Genomic DNA, 16,065 nt, shown 5'->3' with positions numbered 1-16,065 from the left:
AAGTTTGCTGAAGTGTCACTAAATTTTCCTCAGAAATCTGGTCGTTGGTGGTGGTGGTTAATAGTGATATTTAGCAGCTGATGTTTCATACGAAGAACTCTAGTTAATGGTGGTTAACAAAGCCTTAATTGTGTGATTATTTTTCCATTTGTATCCATCTTTAATCATAGTTAAAATGGTTGGATGAATAAAAATATGATTTCTAGTGTTTTTTTTTTTTTATAATCTCTCGATCATGATGACATCACGAAAGATCCTTGATGATGTAAAGACCTGGAGTTTCTGATTCTGATTCCCTGTCCACGTTAGAATTTGTGAGAGAAGGTCGGCATGCCATCAGCTGTTAGAACTCCAAAAAAAGTTGTTCATGGTTCGAGGTAGCTTCATGCACACATTCGAGTCGACCACGGAAAGCCAAAACTTGCAACTCTCTTAAGCAGTTGTTAGTCTTCCAATTGGCAGAGAGTTGCCCCACGTGGTGATGGCGTTGCCACAAGTCTGGAAGCCACGCATCTTGAAGACCTCAAACAGCTCCTTTTTGGAGGCTAAAGATATCTCCTTCCTACCTCCATCTTTCTGAGGCCACGCATCTTTTAAGGTTGGGTTGCTGCAAAAGAAATGGCGGCTGTGGTCAGAAGAAGAGAACAAAAAGGGCTTTTGTATGGCACGTCGCCAAAGACGGATGATGGGATTCTGGGCTAAATGCAATGTAAGGAGACCACCCAAGCCATTGGGGCTGTAAACCTAATTCAACGGGCAGACTAAGAAGGGGATAAAGATATCATCAGTCAAGGGCTGCTGCTGAACGATGGTGGGAGGGAGCAATCCATTTGAATGCACAAACTGGATTTCTAGTGAAAGGCTTAGCTGATCATTCGGTGAGATCTCATTCATACTCTGCAAAGTCAATGATCTGATAAAATTCTTTTTTTTATCTATCAGTTAGGCTAGACAAATATTTTTTTTTTGAAATTTACATTGATCCTCCCAATCTATATTAAGTAAATCAGATGCCTCACTATCAAGCTAATATTTTTAAGTATATACATATATATTTTTTTTTGAATAAGACTTTTGAATCCTAAATCCAAGAGAAAGTGAGTCTGGCTACATTATTATTATGCTTCTTCTTCTTCTTCTTTTTTTCTTTTCTTTTTCGAAATGGACAATTTTTTTTTTTTATATTTTTAATTTTGGTTGGCCTTTTTATACTTTTATGATGTCATAATGCGTGAGATCGACATTAATACATACTCTTTCAAATCTTGTTCTTTTAGTTTCCGAAGAAATAATGTTACGTGTAGGAACAAGAGACTCTTTTGCTGCTGTTGAAATGAGTTAGAGAGAGAGAGAGAGAGAGAGAGAGAGAGAGAGGCAAAGAGTGAGTTCTATAAACGTAAGGGAGAGGAAAAGAAATAAAGAGAAAGAGGCAAAGAGAACTTTTTGATGTTCTCAATTAACCTCTTTTGATGGTATCTATCAAAAAAATTCAAAAGGTTTTCTGGTATGGTTGGTAGAAGGTTATATATTACGTGCCATAATGTTCTCACTCGGAGACCATTCATCTTCGTCGTCTGTTTCTTTTCTGACTCTGCACCGCCGCTTCATCTTTCAAGCATTTTCCGGCCGCGATTCCAAGCCATCCAATCTACCCATTGAACAATCAACGACACTTTAGAAAATTAACCCCAGTCAACATCCATGCGCTTCACCTGTTTGTGTGTATATAATCCCCGGCACCGCCCCCACGTTGCTGTTTGTGTTTTTGCCCATGGCTTCTTCTTCCTCCTCCACTCTCTCCGTGCCCAACTATCCGGCCACTTCGCTTAAAACTCGTCCATGCGGCCCGCGCCAGGGCATGTCCCTCCTCGCCCCGCAGGGCCCGCCTTTGGCCGCCCCGGTGCTCCACTCGCGCCCGGTAAGGACGCCCGAGGCCATCGGCGGCCTCGCCAGCGTGTGGAGGAAGATCCATGGCGCCGACGACTGGAGCGGCCTCGTCGACCCACTCAGCCCGCTGCTGCGCGAGGCGATCGTCCGCTACGGGGAGCTCGTCGCCGCGTGCTACAAGGCGTTCGACGTCGACCCCACCTCCCCCCGCCACCTCAACTGCAAGTACGGAAAGCGCCGCATGCTGCGGGAGGTCGGGCTGGGCTCCTCCGGCTACGAGATCACCAAGTACGTGTACGCGACGCCGGGCGTCGGAGTCCCCATGCAGGCCGGCGTCCGCTGCGGCCGGTGGATCGGCTACGTCGCCGTGTCCTCCGACGACGACGCGCGGCGGCTCGGCAGGCGCGACGTGCTCGTGAGCTTCCGCGGCACCGTAACCGCCACCGAGTGGATCGCCAACCTCATGAGCACGCTGACGCCGGCCAACCTCGACCCCCACGACCCCCGGCGCGACGTGAAGGTCGAGTCGGGCTTCCTCAGCCTCTACACCTCCGCCGACGCCACCTCCAGGTTCGGCCCCGGTAGCTGCCGAGAGCAGCTGCTCCACGAAGTCTCCCGCCTCATCGACAAGCACAAGGGCGAGGAGATGAGCATCACAGTGGCCGGGCACAGCATGGGGAGCGCCCTCGCGCTGCTCTTCGGGTACGACCTCGCCGAGCTCGGCCTCAACCGGCTCCGCCTCCCCCAGCGAGAGATACCCATCGCGGTGTACTCCTTCGGCGGGCCAAGGGTCGGCAACACCGGCTTCAAGAAGCGGATCGAGGAGCTCGGGGTGAAGGTGCTGCGGGTGGTGAACGTCCGCGATCCGGTCACCAAGCTGCCGGGGCTGCTTCTGAACGAGAACTGGAAGGCCTTCGGGGGGAGCTTCGAGCTGCCATGGAGCTGCTCCTGCTACGCTCATGTAGGAGTCGAGCTGGAGCTCGACTTCTTCGAGATGCAGAACCCTGCGTGCGTCCATGATCTGGAGACCTACATAGGCTTGCTGAAGCGCCCCAAGGTGGTACAAGTCCACAAGGAGGGTATGGATCTACTGGCCAAGGCAAGGATGCTGCTGAGGAAGAAGACGAATAAGAAACTTCCGGGATGGCCATGGCCAGATGCAGCAAGGCAGGTGGGTAATCTGGCACAGTCTCTGAGACTGATCTGAGGAGAAAAGCTCACACATCACTCATCGTTTTTTTGCTTCCATGGTGGGTTGGGAGTTCTCTGCATTTTATTCTTTGCAATTGATGATTATAATTGTTTCAGTCTCTTTATGTATTCTTTAAGTTGTAAATGATGACATTTATAATTCATTTTTTATGTATTCTTTAAGTTCTTTCAAGGATTGATGTTCTTAATTACCACAACAAATACATAATGTGAGACATATTGTTATGGAGCATCCAATATTGAAAGGAGGCATTGACTTGTGTGCTTCAAGTAGATTCTGGTAATACCAAAAGAGACGATGTCAACTCTTTCAATGGATAAATCAATGGCCGGTGGAGAAATATTGGAGTATTTTTGTCTGCATGCAGTAAGCATCATCGGAGACTGATGTTCCATGCCATGAGTCTTTGCACATCCTTGACGTTGACTTTTATTTGTAAGCTTAGTCAACTATGGGACAAAGTTGATCTAATAATATGATACTTCTTTTCCTATCATAAAGCTACGATCACAATCTTGGGGAAGAGAAGTCAATGTTGAGCTTGCATTTCAACTGATATGAAATCTACCAACAACTTATGTTGTGTTCTTATTTTGTTAGGTGTAGAAAGTGAATTAAATACCATAATAATAGCATTTTAATTCTACAACCCCGATTTGGTTGTCATGAAATGGGAAATCTATGACCCTAATAAATTAGTACTAATGCACTATATTTTAGCAGTCCATATATATCATGCTAAGTAAGAAGATGTATCTCCAATTCATTAAAGGAAATATGTACTGAAATTTATCTACTTGTATGGAAAATAATATACCCATTACTTTCTTGTGCAACTCAATAAAATAATAGAATAGGTATTATTATATCAAGAAGAAAAATAATATTTATTAGATTAACAGGCTATTTAAAATGCAACTAGTTCTTGATAGTCACTGATGATTTAGTAGATTTTTAGGCAAGAATTATCAATAGTTACACTAATTATTGGTTTTGACATATATTCTAAGCTTAGTAAATTTAAGTGTTTAAGATGAATCGGTGATCGGCCTCGTTTATGTTAATACTCGTTTGAGATCAATCTATAATTTGACTCATCCATAAAATTAAGGAAAAAACATTCATATATAAGATGAAGAATAAAATAACATTAAAAAAAATAATCCATAAACCTAAATATTAAGAGAGTCGGATAATATATATTTATTTTAATCATAATTTGATGAGCTCAAGTTTTAGATTAAATTTGTATCCAACCTCCAAATTGATCCCAACTTGTCCAATCTAAAATCTCAACACTTAGTCTTCTTCCCTATTAATTAATTAATTAATTAATTATTTTCTCAAAATATTTTGATCTTGCATTAATATGTTATATCTTTTCTCTACAAGTTAAAGCATTTGATCTTTTCTTAATTAGAACAGGCTAAGCTGCACATCCATTAGAATCTAAGGCTATGTTTTTGGAGGATAGGAGGACCACAAGAACCTTCTCTGTTCCCTCTACTTGGATTGATTTTTGTATGCATCAACTGCTACCAGCTTAGCTTTTCAAACCCTTCCTTTTGATCCATTCCATCACAAACAATATTCAATTCACCTTGCACAAACTCCCTAAAGATCCCAAGAAGGTATAGGTGAGCAAAAAGGAATCAAATAAGCATCATTCTTCAAAGCAAAGCTTTGTCTGAACCTATCCAACATGTACTGAAACTTACAGATGACATGATGAGTGGGACTTCCACCATGCTCATGCACAGAGGACCACAGTATGACCTCTGACATGTTCTTCATCAACCAACTAAAGGTGAGAGTTACTGTATGTATGGGAAATCAGTCAGTTATTGCATAGATTTCATGCTTGATGAGTCACATCAGGCTTAATCTAAGAGGCCTTGCCACAGTAGTTTGAGTACAATTTCCACATCAAGTTGAAGATAAAAGCAAAACGACAAAAGATCAAATGCAAGCAAAGGAAAGAGAGCAAAAGAAGCTCATCAAAGTTACAAGAGTCAGGATGAGAAAGGACAAGTACTCTTCATTTCAACTCACTCAAAATCAGGAGACAAAACAGTGTTGTTCGTGGCCAACTTCCTTAAAATGTTCATGTTTCTTTTTTTCTTGAACTGAAATCAAAGGGGTACATAATAACCAAGTCAAAGTTTGAGAAGTGTACATGATCTCTCTCCTTCTTATGAAGAAAGAAATCAAAATCTTATACGACAATCTCTTTTTCACACTTGACAGAATGATTTTTAAGGATCTGTGTTTAATAGGATGACTCTTCATGTATGTGAGACCCAAACATCTTGATCATATTTTTTTTCGTTTTTATTATTGGATCGATACAAATTGTCATTCTCGGTTAGTACGAACTACCGATTTAAACTTATTTGTGTTTGTGTCATATCTATCAATGCCCCACTAAAAGAGTCAAATGCCTCTTGGCACTCATGGTGAGTGTCATCTAATAAATCATTAAGAAATTATCCATTATGGGATAGAGTAAAATTTATCCTTTATGATGATCCCAAAAACCATATCTAAAAGTGAAAGTAGTTTTGGGCTCTTATAGAATCTTAATTTCTATACTCGTCGACAACATGAGACTAAATATACTTATTAGTACCTCTAGTAAAACAATTAAGGCCTCTTGGGCCCTATAATGTATAATATCTAATTAGTCATCATTTGTTTTTATTAGTGTGAGTTCTCGAGCCTAAAAAAAATTATTCATTCTGGGATGGGACACCCACACCCCCACACATCAGAAAACTTTTAATTTTTATAAGAATTTTCTTCTACTACTCCGCAATCGATATGTTACTAAATATGTTTATTAGCACCCCTAATATGACCCCATAATGAATTGTCCATTATGATATGGCATATTCCGGTACCATCCCGCAGCAATAGTCAGCAGCCACGTCAGCGCCAACGCAGAGCTTCAGGGCTGATATGGTGCATTGCGTCGACATGATACCTTGGACTCAGATAGAACAACCGCTTGTTCCTATGCTGTCCGAGGCCATACGAGACGATGTCCCATAGCACAAAGCCGCTCCGAAAAGCTCGGAACGGATCCGTGCAAGTCGGTCAGTGCTCGCACAGGAGGTACAAGTTGGTCACCCGAGGAGTCGACCATCATTAACGTATCACATACGATCGACCCTCATTCACAGTATAAAAGCCAACCCCCTGATCAGTATCAATGGATGACTTCGATCGAGCATTCAACTCCCTCTTCACTCAACACTAACTTAACCTTTGGAAGGGTCGAGTCGAAAAATCTCCCTCCCAACCTCGGCCTATGTGCAAGAGTCTGGCGACAAAGAAGTAGGCCATTCGGCAAGGGATAAGACCGAACTTGGGAGATGAGACTCAAACTCAACCTGACCTGACGCTCACTTCCACCATCGAAGCATCCACGTGGGCAACTTTGCGTATCTGGGATTGGACCAAGCCGTGCTGACATCTTGGCCATGGCGTAAATGTTCACTAACATTTTAGCACCAAAAGGAGGGCCTGATGTTATAAGAGCACCCCCAACCAAGCAAGCTGGGAGAGTGCCCCGGAGAAGAGCCACCCTGACTCACCCGACCTTCGAGTTTGGAGGGCAACTCCCACTTCCTCCGAGCCTATAAGGGAATACTTGAACCACAACCCCGAGTCACTATCGGTGGATGTTCAATGATCCTAGGTCGTCGCCTCTCGGGACCATCATGGGGCAGCCTGTTGTCTCAGCCGAGGCATTCCTCAACCTCACCCACCAAGTGTAAGTGTTAGTTGGGATGATGCAGATCATCGTACCCCTCATACCTCAGCTAGCTTAGCAGATGGTTCTCCCCCCACGGTTGTCTCTCGTGATCCAACCTATGCTCATCTCTACACCTCACAATGCTATCCCAATCGACCAACCACCTCTGGCTCTAAATGCCCACCACCCAACTGGGGAGCAATCGGGACACCCGAGGCCAATGGCAGAGCACAACATCCTTGTGCCCAGATGCGCTGCCTCGACCTTCCCCGAAGCCAACACCCTATCGTCTAACTCGGCAGATGACTTATTCCGAGCCCATTTGCGGTTAGTGAATCGACACCTGGATGAGGTTCAAAGGGAATTCCATAAATCTAAGGAGAAACTCAAGGAAAGTACCTTGGTTGGGTCCCCCTTTGCCCAAGAAATTCAGGACAAGCCTATCCCCCTCAACTTTTGCCTCCCGACGTTGGAGGCCTATGATGGTGGCTCCAATCCAACATAGCACATCACTACCTTTCGGGTCCAGATGGCCCTATACGACACTTTCAACGCCTTGATGTGTTGGGTATTTCTTACCACCCTTCGAGGCCTGGTTCAGATGTGGTACAACCGATTGAGGTTGTCCTTGGTCTCATCTTTTTATCAGCTTATAAGGGAACTCGAGCTTCACTTCTTAGCTAGCGCGTGACCTAAACCGTCTGCGGCCGTGCTCCTCAGGCTAAGGCGGAAGGAGGATGAAGCCCTCTCCCTCTTCGTTGCCTGCTTCATTATTGAGATCCGAGGGGTTCCAGATGCCCACCCTTCTTTGGTTATACAGGCATTCTTGATGGGCCTATGACCTTCAAGGTTCTTTTGGTCACGGGTCGAGAGACCACCAGCGACCATTCCTGAGATGCTCCAATAGGCCAACCAGTATGTTGCTGTAGAGGTACTAGTAGCAAGAAAGCATGATGAGTCGCACAAAAGGCCCACCAGGAGCTACCCATGTGAGCAGATCAGGGAGAGAAGAAGGCCCGCCACGGCAAGGTCGGAAGTAGATGAGCCCAAGGTGTAAGATAAAAGAAGAAGAAGAAGAAGAAGAAGAAGAAGGGGATTGCTACATCGGAGTATGTGCCCGAGTCATGTACCTCGGCCAAACATTACCCGAGTCATGCACCTCAGCCAAACATTGCCCGAGTCATGCACCTTGGCCAAATAGTGCTCGAATGGTGTACCTCGGCCAAATAGTGTCCGAGTTGTGCACCTCAGCCAAATAGCGCCCGAGTCATGCACCTCGGCCAAATAGTGTCCAAGCCACACACCTCGGCCAATCCCAGCACGACAGCCAACCCAGCCAGCAAAAGGCACTAAGCCATGCCCCGAGCCTCTCCACAAGGAACCCGAGGCTAGGGCATATTTTGGTACCACCCCCGCGGCACAAAAAGCCGCTCCGGTAAGGTCGAAACGGTGCTGCGTGGCATGGATCCGTGTAGGTCGATTAGCTCAACAGGAGGTACAACCCGACTCGACGCTCGCTTCCACCACCTGAACATCCATGTGGGCAACCTTGCACATCTGAGATTGGACTGAGCTATGCTGACACTTCGACCATGACGTAAAGGTTCACTAACACATTCTAAAATAAGTCTCGCACAATTGGACCTCTTAAGGATGAACCATAAAGATATATTTGATGATAGAGATAACTCTTGGCTCCTTTGAAATTTTAGTTCCTCTACTCTTCACTTGATGTGGCACTAAATAAATTATAACTATTTTGTCTTGTCAGAATAAATTATAACTAAACTTGTCACTAAGTGAAATATCTAGAAATAGAATTACTCAACATACAAACCAATACTGAGCCATCGTGAATCTTCTAAAAAATGTTGAAGTCAGAAGATCACAAAACCAAATAACATGATATGAAGATAATCTTATCTTATTTTTCTAACTAAATGCAAGATTAGAATTAGAAAACCTAATAACATCTGATTTTTAGGATATGGAAAAAAAAGAAAAATCTCAAATATTTTGTAGCAGAAATTAAAGTCCTTTCTTTTCTTTTCTTTTTTCTTTTTTATTTGTGTAAATGTGGGATACATTTTGCCTCCTCTGAAATCATTGTTTGGTTCAAGAACAAATAAATATGGAATATTTAGAGCACATCAGATGTACCACTTCAGCTCAATTATTGTATTCAGCAATCTTGAAATTGAGGTGTTTATGGAACCAATTGATCAGAATACATTTGCTTCATAGTATGTATTAAGGGAACAAGAACACATATGCATCAGAGGTGTCAACTCATTTATACTTGATGATGAACATATACTATGAATTGATGATCATGATATCATGGACTTGGAACTCAATAAGCTGTGTCATCATACACCCAAGGAGGATGGTTGACATTTGATGTTGTTGACAGTTGATTTCTTGAGGTTGAGATGATACGTTTCTTAGCTCTAAAATGATTCTTCATGTAAGAACATCAAGTAATCTGAAATCTTGTGGATCTTGTTTTCTATGCAATTCTTCAACTTTTCATGTACCTGCAAAAATCCCAAAACATTTTAACAATAAGCTCTCGATTTCAATTAAGAAGGAAAAAAGAAAATAAAAATGATTTTAAACATATCACACAATGTAGAGTTCGAAATTAATCCATAAGCTCCTCAAATGTATGCCGTAGACATCTTTAATATATAGATAATTCTTTGTTTGATCTATTTATTTTATTTTTAATTAATAGAATGGGTTTGTATTGCCTAGAAACAATATTCCACTGCTTTCATAAAATTGAGCATTAGATGAAGCTAATGATACATATTAAATTGCTAGAATTGCTTCATCATCATTGTGATCAATTAGCAAAGAACATATTGCATGAAGGAAGAATGATAGCATCATATTACTATTTGGGCTCTATTCTTCCAAGAGGCATCTGCAATGAACCAAAAAGTGACCCTAAGGATGTGAAGAAAAGTAATGGCTCAGCATAGCATCAAATGAGAGTTGTTCATACCATTTTGACTTTGTTTTGGTGAGAGGCATTTGCAATGCGTCATAGTGTCCATATCCATGATAGAGAACTCTAATTGGATTCTCCTTTCCATACTCTTGACCATACTCTGCTATTATCTTGAGGCCATCGGAGCTGTCGGTAGACATGTAAACAGTGATTGGCATCCTGCAAGAACGTACATTTCATGTGGATTACTTTGAAGCTGTGAAATAATTAGGAAGCTTTGTTATGATCTGTGCATTTGGGTTACTAACCTAAGAACATGAGAACACATGAGCAGCTCAGGCTCACCACCCCATGCTTGAGGCTTTCTGATCTGCTTCACATATGTATCAAAGTCACCTTCAAGAAACCTGTATGTACCAAGTAATTGATGAACTATTTGAAGGTTATTGATAAAGACAAGCTCTTAGATGTGTTGAGAGAATATTTATGTTGTGAGAGATTAGAAAGAGAACTAAATATATAGATAAAGAATGAAAGAGGTTGATATTATGTATGTTAACTCTGATTAGTTTGATTCAAGCTCCATTAGCAATATATCATTGTTAACTGATAGTAGATAAGATTTCCCCAAAGGAAATCTCTCTACTCTGTTGAGGGAAATCCTTTATTTTGTTGAGGGAAATCCTCCCTCTTAATCTGTATAATGTATAAATAGGAGAGGGACAGCTTAATGCATTTAAGCTTCTTCACTTCTTCAATAAAACTTATTTAATAAAGTTTTTTCAATAATTCTTCTTATCTTTTATTCTTTTCAATAATGGTACAAAGCCGAGGCTAGAAAAAGATGAGCGAGTCAAAAAAAAAAAAAAAGGAAAAAAAGAGTTAGATGTTAGTCACAGGTGAAAAAGAAAATGAGTCTAAACCACAGTTAGACTTACCCTTACAAATAAGAAAGAGATGTGTGAGAGATTAATAAGATGACTAAAGAACACTCCCACATTGATAAGGTTTGAAAAAGTCGGATAATATATATTATGTTTGTCCCATAATTTAATAATTTTAAGCTTTTAGGTCACAGATCTCATATATATTAATATTAACCAGCATTTGATTATAACACTCTCAACAAGATGATGCTCATAGAATCAGTATGATGATATGAACAATCTCCTGTCTTCTAATGAAATTGAGTTTGATGGTAAATTGTAATCAATAGTACTGTTTTGCTCATTTCATACATTTAACACAACATCAAGTTTCAAACATCTGGATGACCTAAAATGAATTGTCTAACTGCTAGAATCTACAAACTAATTAATAAAAGATATGTTGGAGAATAAGATCTTTCTCATGAAACTACATCAAAATAAGTAAGTTGGTCATGCAGTGTTACATAGTAGAATCCCATTCTGAATCTACATAGTTTCATCTTGCAAGGAAATTATTCTGATACTATTTAAGGATGAGAGCAGTTGATGAAATTACAGAATCAGCTGAAAGAGATAATAGAAAGATACCAATAACTACTCACCACTCTGTATCTGTTCTTCTCCTGATGAATTCATCTGCCACCTGATACAACCAACAGTTTTCATCAACAGTGTTTCATGTGTAGATATGCACTTTGTTTTTGAAAACTACAAACACTATTGACGATACAAAATTACAAATACTTCATGTGTAGCCGATTCCAGATAGTTAGGATATTATGATTTCTTCTTCTTGTTATACGAACATAATTGATTTAAGATATTGAATGTGTAGGATTGGAAATGCAAGTAACAGTGACCAAGAAACATTAACTAGAAATGTCATCCAGATGTTTTTGACATGTATGATATAGGAGTTGCTAATGAAGGGACCATGGTCTTATTGAGGTAAGGATTGGTTCATTACTTTTGATCTCAGCTCATCTGCAAGTTCTTTCTGAATACTTTCACTTGGACTTGGTTTCCCTGCTCTCAGGCAAGCACCATGAACCACAGATCTGAACAAGCATCTACCATCACCAGGTATTCCTGAAACAAGATTATTTTTTTAAGCATTATGGAAGAAAATTTTCTTGAAAGTGAATCATCACAGCAAAGTAACATTCTGATCCATTTCATGATCTAAAATAAGGGAAATAAAGAAACATAATGTTCTTTGTGAAAGTGAATACCTGCTGGAGAATGTAATGTTTATATGCATGACAATGAAAAGAAGCAAATCATTACATAAACCAAGGAAAATGATAGCCAAATCTAAATAAAAAGAACTTGAAGCAGATAAAAAAAAGGGAAAATGTTTTTGAGTTTCAGTATTGAATTGAACTGCACAAGCACTAGAATTATGTCTATCACTAATCTCAACAAAAGGAAACTATTCAATTTCCGTGCCGATTTTGCTTCATCAATAAAACGTAGTCTTTCCAGAAGTTTCCATCAAAATAAGTAAAAACGAAAAGAAACATACAAAAGCAAAACAATTCAAAGAAAAAACTTGTTGCACATTGTTCATAGAGGCCGTATGGTGTTAATATCTTTAGACTAGTATTGCATACAAGCATAATATATATGACACTACAATATAGAAAACAAGCATTAAATCTCACCAACATTCAAGAACCAATTATATCAAGTTGAACACAGTTCAGGTTCACATTTTTACATATATCAAGATTAAATGATGAAACCACTCCCTTCTATAAGGCCGTATGAATCATAACGCCTTTTCAAGCACATTCAATTTTGGAAGTAAAAATAGAAAGCAAGTAGAAGATCCAGTGTTATGGAGTGTCAAACCCAATTAGTGAGACATCATTCTTCTTGTTTACATTTCATAATAAGCAGTGAAGGATGAATTTATACTCTACAAAGAAGCTCAAATGCATCGAAATTAGCGAGATTTCCCTAGACTCTCTAGATACAACTAACGACGACCGTGCATGAAACTCTCTCTGATACAAGGTCTGCGAAGGATCAATATACACAGTCTTATTTTAAATCGGGACTAGGACCCTAATCTCTCATGTTGCAAAGGAGTAATATTACTATTGTACTAAGTTCCACCCTCAATATGAGAAAGATATGCTGTGAAAAATCTATAAATGAAAGAACTACAAAAATTATGTGAAGAATACATTTATAATTAATCAAACCTCACCAACACTGACTACAACTGGATCTTTGAACCAATATGGTAACCAATCCATTTCATAAATTTGATCCAAATTAACTCATTATCTCTAGATAAAAGCCTCCAAGAGAACAGAATGCTTGTAGAACAACATTTATTCATTTTGGCCATAACATATTCAATTTTCCATGATTAATATAGAGTTTGCAACCTTCTAGACCTCCACAATTTCAGCATCCTTTTGCAGTCTATCTTCATATCACTGACCATAACATTGAAACCAAAAGCTTCCGAATTGCAGAAAGACAGGGGTATAATTTTTTCTACAAAGGGAAGCCATTTCTTCTTGTGCTTAAAATAGTCTCATCTTCCATCATCTTCATGTCCTACTTGTCATATCATATGCTTCACGAAACAAGGAAAAAGTAAGGTGTTGTTGATAGGTTGCACACGTACTAGTAATTTCCTCTGATCAATTAGAGTAGCTAATACCCAATATATCTAATTCTATGCTGCAAACTGTTTCATCTACTCAGTCAGAGACAAGTGATGAGTATTGTCTTTTCATGCGATAGATCAGTATGATCATTCCCTTCAACTAATAAACCCTCTCTTTTTTGACATCAGAATCATTTTCATTACAATTCGTTCTTTCCTGAACACAAGAAGACGATGAATACGAAGATAACAGAGGGGTAAAGCACCACATCTGCTACTGCAAAGTCAGACACAAGAAATATGAATAGCTAATTCATTCATCTCCATGAATTCAAGAACAGAGTAATCTACTGCGCCAAACAAGATAAAGGCTTGCAATGCAACAGAGACAACATGATACAAACCCAAGCCACTTTCCATCCGCACCATCAGCAGAAGAAGAAGAAGAACAACAACAACAACATCAAAAGCTTAACGAAGGTGAATGACAAGAAGTAGAAATACTATGTGAAACTTTCCGCCAAAGAAAAGAATCAAAGTGATGATGGCTTGCTGACAAAGGAAGCAAGAAAGCTTGAGCCAGAGGAAAGCTAGCTCGGATCAGAATAAACAACATACGAATGGATCGCAGCTGGGGCAGATGGTTACCGGTCGTGCTCTCTGAACCCGACATGGATTGCAGAGCACGGCAGGCAGGCAGGCAGGCATGAATTGGTGGAGGGAGAGGGGCAACTCCTCCGAGCTGCGCAGGAGAAGGGAGGCTTGGGAGAGGGGAGGGGGGGGAGCTACCTCACAAGAGGAAAGGTGAGGAATCCATGGAATGATGCTTGTGCCAGTGGACTGCAGCGCAGAAAGAGTGGAGCAAAGGGGAGGAATCGAATTCGATGCCTCTCCTTTACATCCTTCTCGTTTTACCTCCTTCCTTTCTCTCTCTCTCTCTCTCTCTCTCTCTCTCTCTCTCTCTCTCCTCCTCGTGTGCAGCTCTTACGAGTAGCGTAGCTAAAGGATTCGCTTTGCATGGTTTCATTATATCGGACGGTCATTCTCAATGAGTTTACTTTCATTATATGTCTTTTACAGAAACAAAAAGAAATGATCAGCTGATGGATGTTTTCTCGGCGCTTCTAAAATCTCCATCACGAATACAGAACCTGTATAGATAAATTGGCCGATCATATGAACAAAGTAAAACCCATCCCCACCAAAATAATACAAATAAAACAAATATATGAAAAGAAGTGTAAAGAATGGACTAAGCTGACCACATCAACCTTCCGACCCCCGGCAATAACACAAACAGCTTTGCCGTCCGTAGATGAGCTGCACCCGATACTTCACTCTCCTGCTACGACGGCGGAGGTGGGGTAGCCTTCAGGTGTGTGGCGTCGAGAGAGGCGCCTGCCTCGGCCCGGCTCAGCTTCACCGGGCACTTGCGCGCCCCGCGGTAGTCGGGGCTGTGGGTGCAGGCGGACGGACCCGACGGTACGACCGGCCCCTTGGGGAGAGCCTGCAGTAGCTGTAGCGCCCACCGGCTCGTGGGACTCGGCAAAGGCCGGGTCTCGGCAGCCGGTAGGAGCAGCTGCCACAGCAGCAGCATCAGAAGGATTGATGAACTGCAGAGACAACGAGACATGGTGGTCGGTGATCTTAGAGAGAGAGAGAGAGAGAGCAAATATCTATATATATATATATATAGTAGCAAGGTTGGTTGGATTCAAAAGCATGAGGGTTGATCTTGGTAACAGCGGAGATGGGCGGGCGCATGTAGAACGTCGAACGTGGAATGCATACGGTCTAATCCAACGACGGAGAGGGGACGGCGTTCCAACGAGGAAGGTTGGTGTGGCAGAAGAAGAAGACTAACCCAAACTCTCTTTTATATATATATATGATTTTATTTCCTTTCTGTATTTTGTTTGTTGCAATCCCTTGTTCGTTCTACAACGTCCTACTCTCTCTCTCTCTCTCTCTCTCTCTCTCTCTCTCTCTCTCTCTCTCTCTAAAACACACCGTGGTTGACTCTTCTACTCGGTCAAAATTGACTTTGACTTCGTTTGCAGACTGTAAGATCTCGATCAAATAGATGGCTAAATTGATCAAAAAGTGGTAGTTGTCGTGATATGCTTTTTGAAGAGTCAAATGGTGGGGGAGAAAGAGAAAGGCATTTGTATGGGATGGCGATATCTTCCTGCTCAGGTAACGAAAGCTGACAAGTCTTCGCTTGATGCGTATCTCACACCATGGTTGACTTGGGGGATTGGTCGTCGTTCTCCGCCGCCGCCGCTGCTCTTATTTGAAGCTGTGTGTCGGCTGTGATGCGGCAGAGTCCGGTCAGAGTTGAGAATATGGGGAGACTTAGTTGAACAGTTTTCATTTTTCTTTCCTTTTTTCATCCTATAAATGGTTTTTTTTAAGGGATTTAGCATAGTCTGTCTCTATTATTTTTTATTTTTTTTACACCAATTTAGACCAAGGTTTTAAATAATTTGGATAATGTACTAATTCGATATGCCATTTGAAAAAATAAATTTTTAAGTGATATCAAACCGTATGATACGATATCGATGGTCGAACCAAAATATTTTTTTTTTTCTGAGTTAGAGTATTTCTTTTAATTGGTTCAAACCAATATCACCCTACAATTGAACTATGACAGACGGGTAATGCATTATTTCCCACTAAAATTATGTAAAATCA

General features: G+C 41.0%; 2 protein-coding genes across 4 annotated transcripts; one reads left to right on the top strand and one right to left on the bottom strand.

Moving 5' to 3' along the window:
* The first annotated feature begins 117 nt into the window (after window positions 1-117).
* On the top strand, window positions 118-3,271 carry LOC135640260 (galactolipase DONGLE, chloroplastic-like). Its single transcript, XM_065154543.1, has one exon. The coding sequence runs from the start codon at window positions 1,772-1,774 to the stop codon at window positions 3,092-3,094; it is 1,323 nt and encodes a 440-aa protein (XP_065010615.1). The 5' UTR covers window positions 118-1,771; the 3' UTR covers window positions 3,095-3,271.
* A 5,743-nt stretch (window positions 3,272-9,014) lies between these two features.
* Window positions 9,015-14,220, bottom strand: LOC103971112 (OVARIAN TUMOR DOMAIN-containing deubiquitinating enzyme 4). Of its 3 annotated transcripts, none has more exons than XM_009385065.3 (6): window positions 13,987-14,220; window positions 11,710-11,831; window positions 11,345-11,385; window positions 10,122-10,220; window positions 9,868-10,032; window positions 9,015-9,394 (listed from the first exon to the last, which is right to left on the bottom strand). In XM_009385065.3, exons 1-6 carry the CDS (start codon window positions 14,039-14,041, stop codon window positions 9,379-9,381), a joined length of 498 nt encoding a protein of 165 aa, XP_009383340.1. In that variant the 5' UTR covers window positions 14,042-14,220; the 3' UTR covers window positions 9,015-9,378. The 3 variants fall into 3 exon arrangements, with proteins under 3 accessions (XP_009383340.1, XP_009383341.1, XP_009383342.1); XM_009385066.3 differs by having other exon boundaries at window positions 14,017-14,210; XM_009385067.3 differs by lacking the exon at window positions 13,987-14,220 and adding an exon at window positions 13,773-13,911.
* Window positions 14,221-16,065: the final 1,845 nt, after the last annotated feature.

Source organism: Musa acuminata, chromosome BXJ3-6 (assembly GCF_036884655.1).
Source record: "Musa acuminata AAA Group cultivar baxijiao chromosome BXJ3-6, Cavendish_Baxijiao_AAA, whole genome shotgun sequence".
Classification (NCBI taxonomy): Eukaryota; Viridiplantae; Streptophyta; class Magnoliopsida; order Zingiberales; family Musaceae; genus Musa; species Musa acuminata.
The sequence above is the reverse complement of the archived record's forward strand: the minus strand, read 5'-3'. Positions and strand labels throughout refer to the sequence as shown.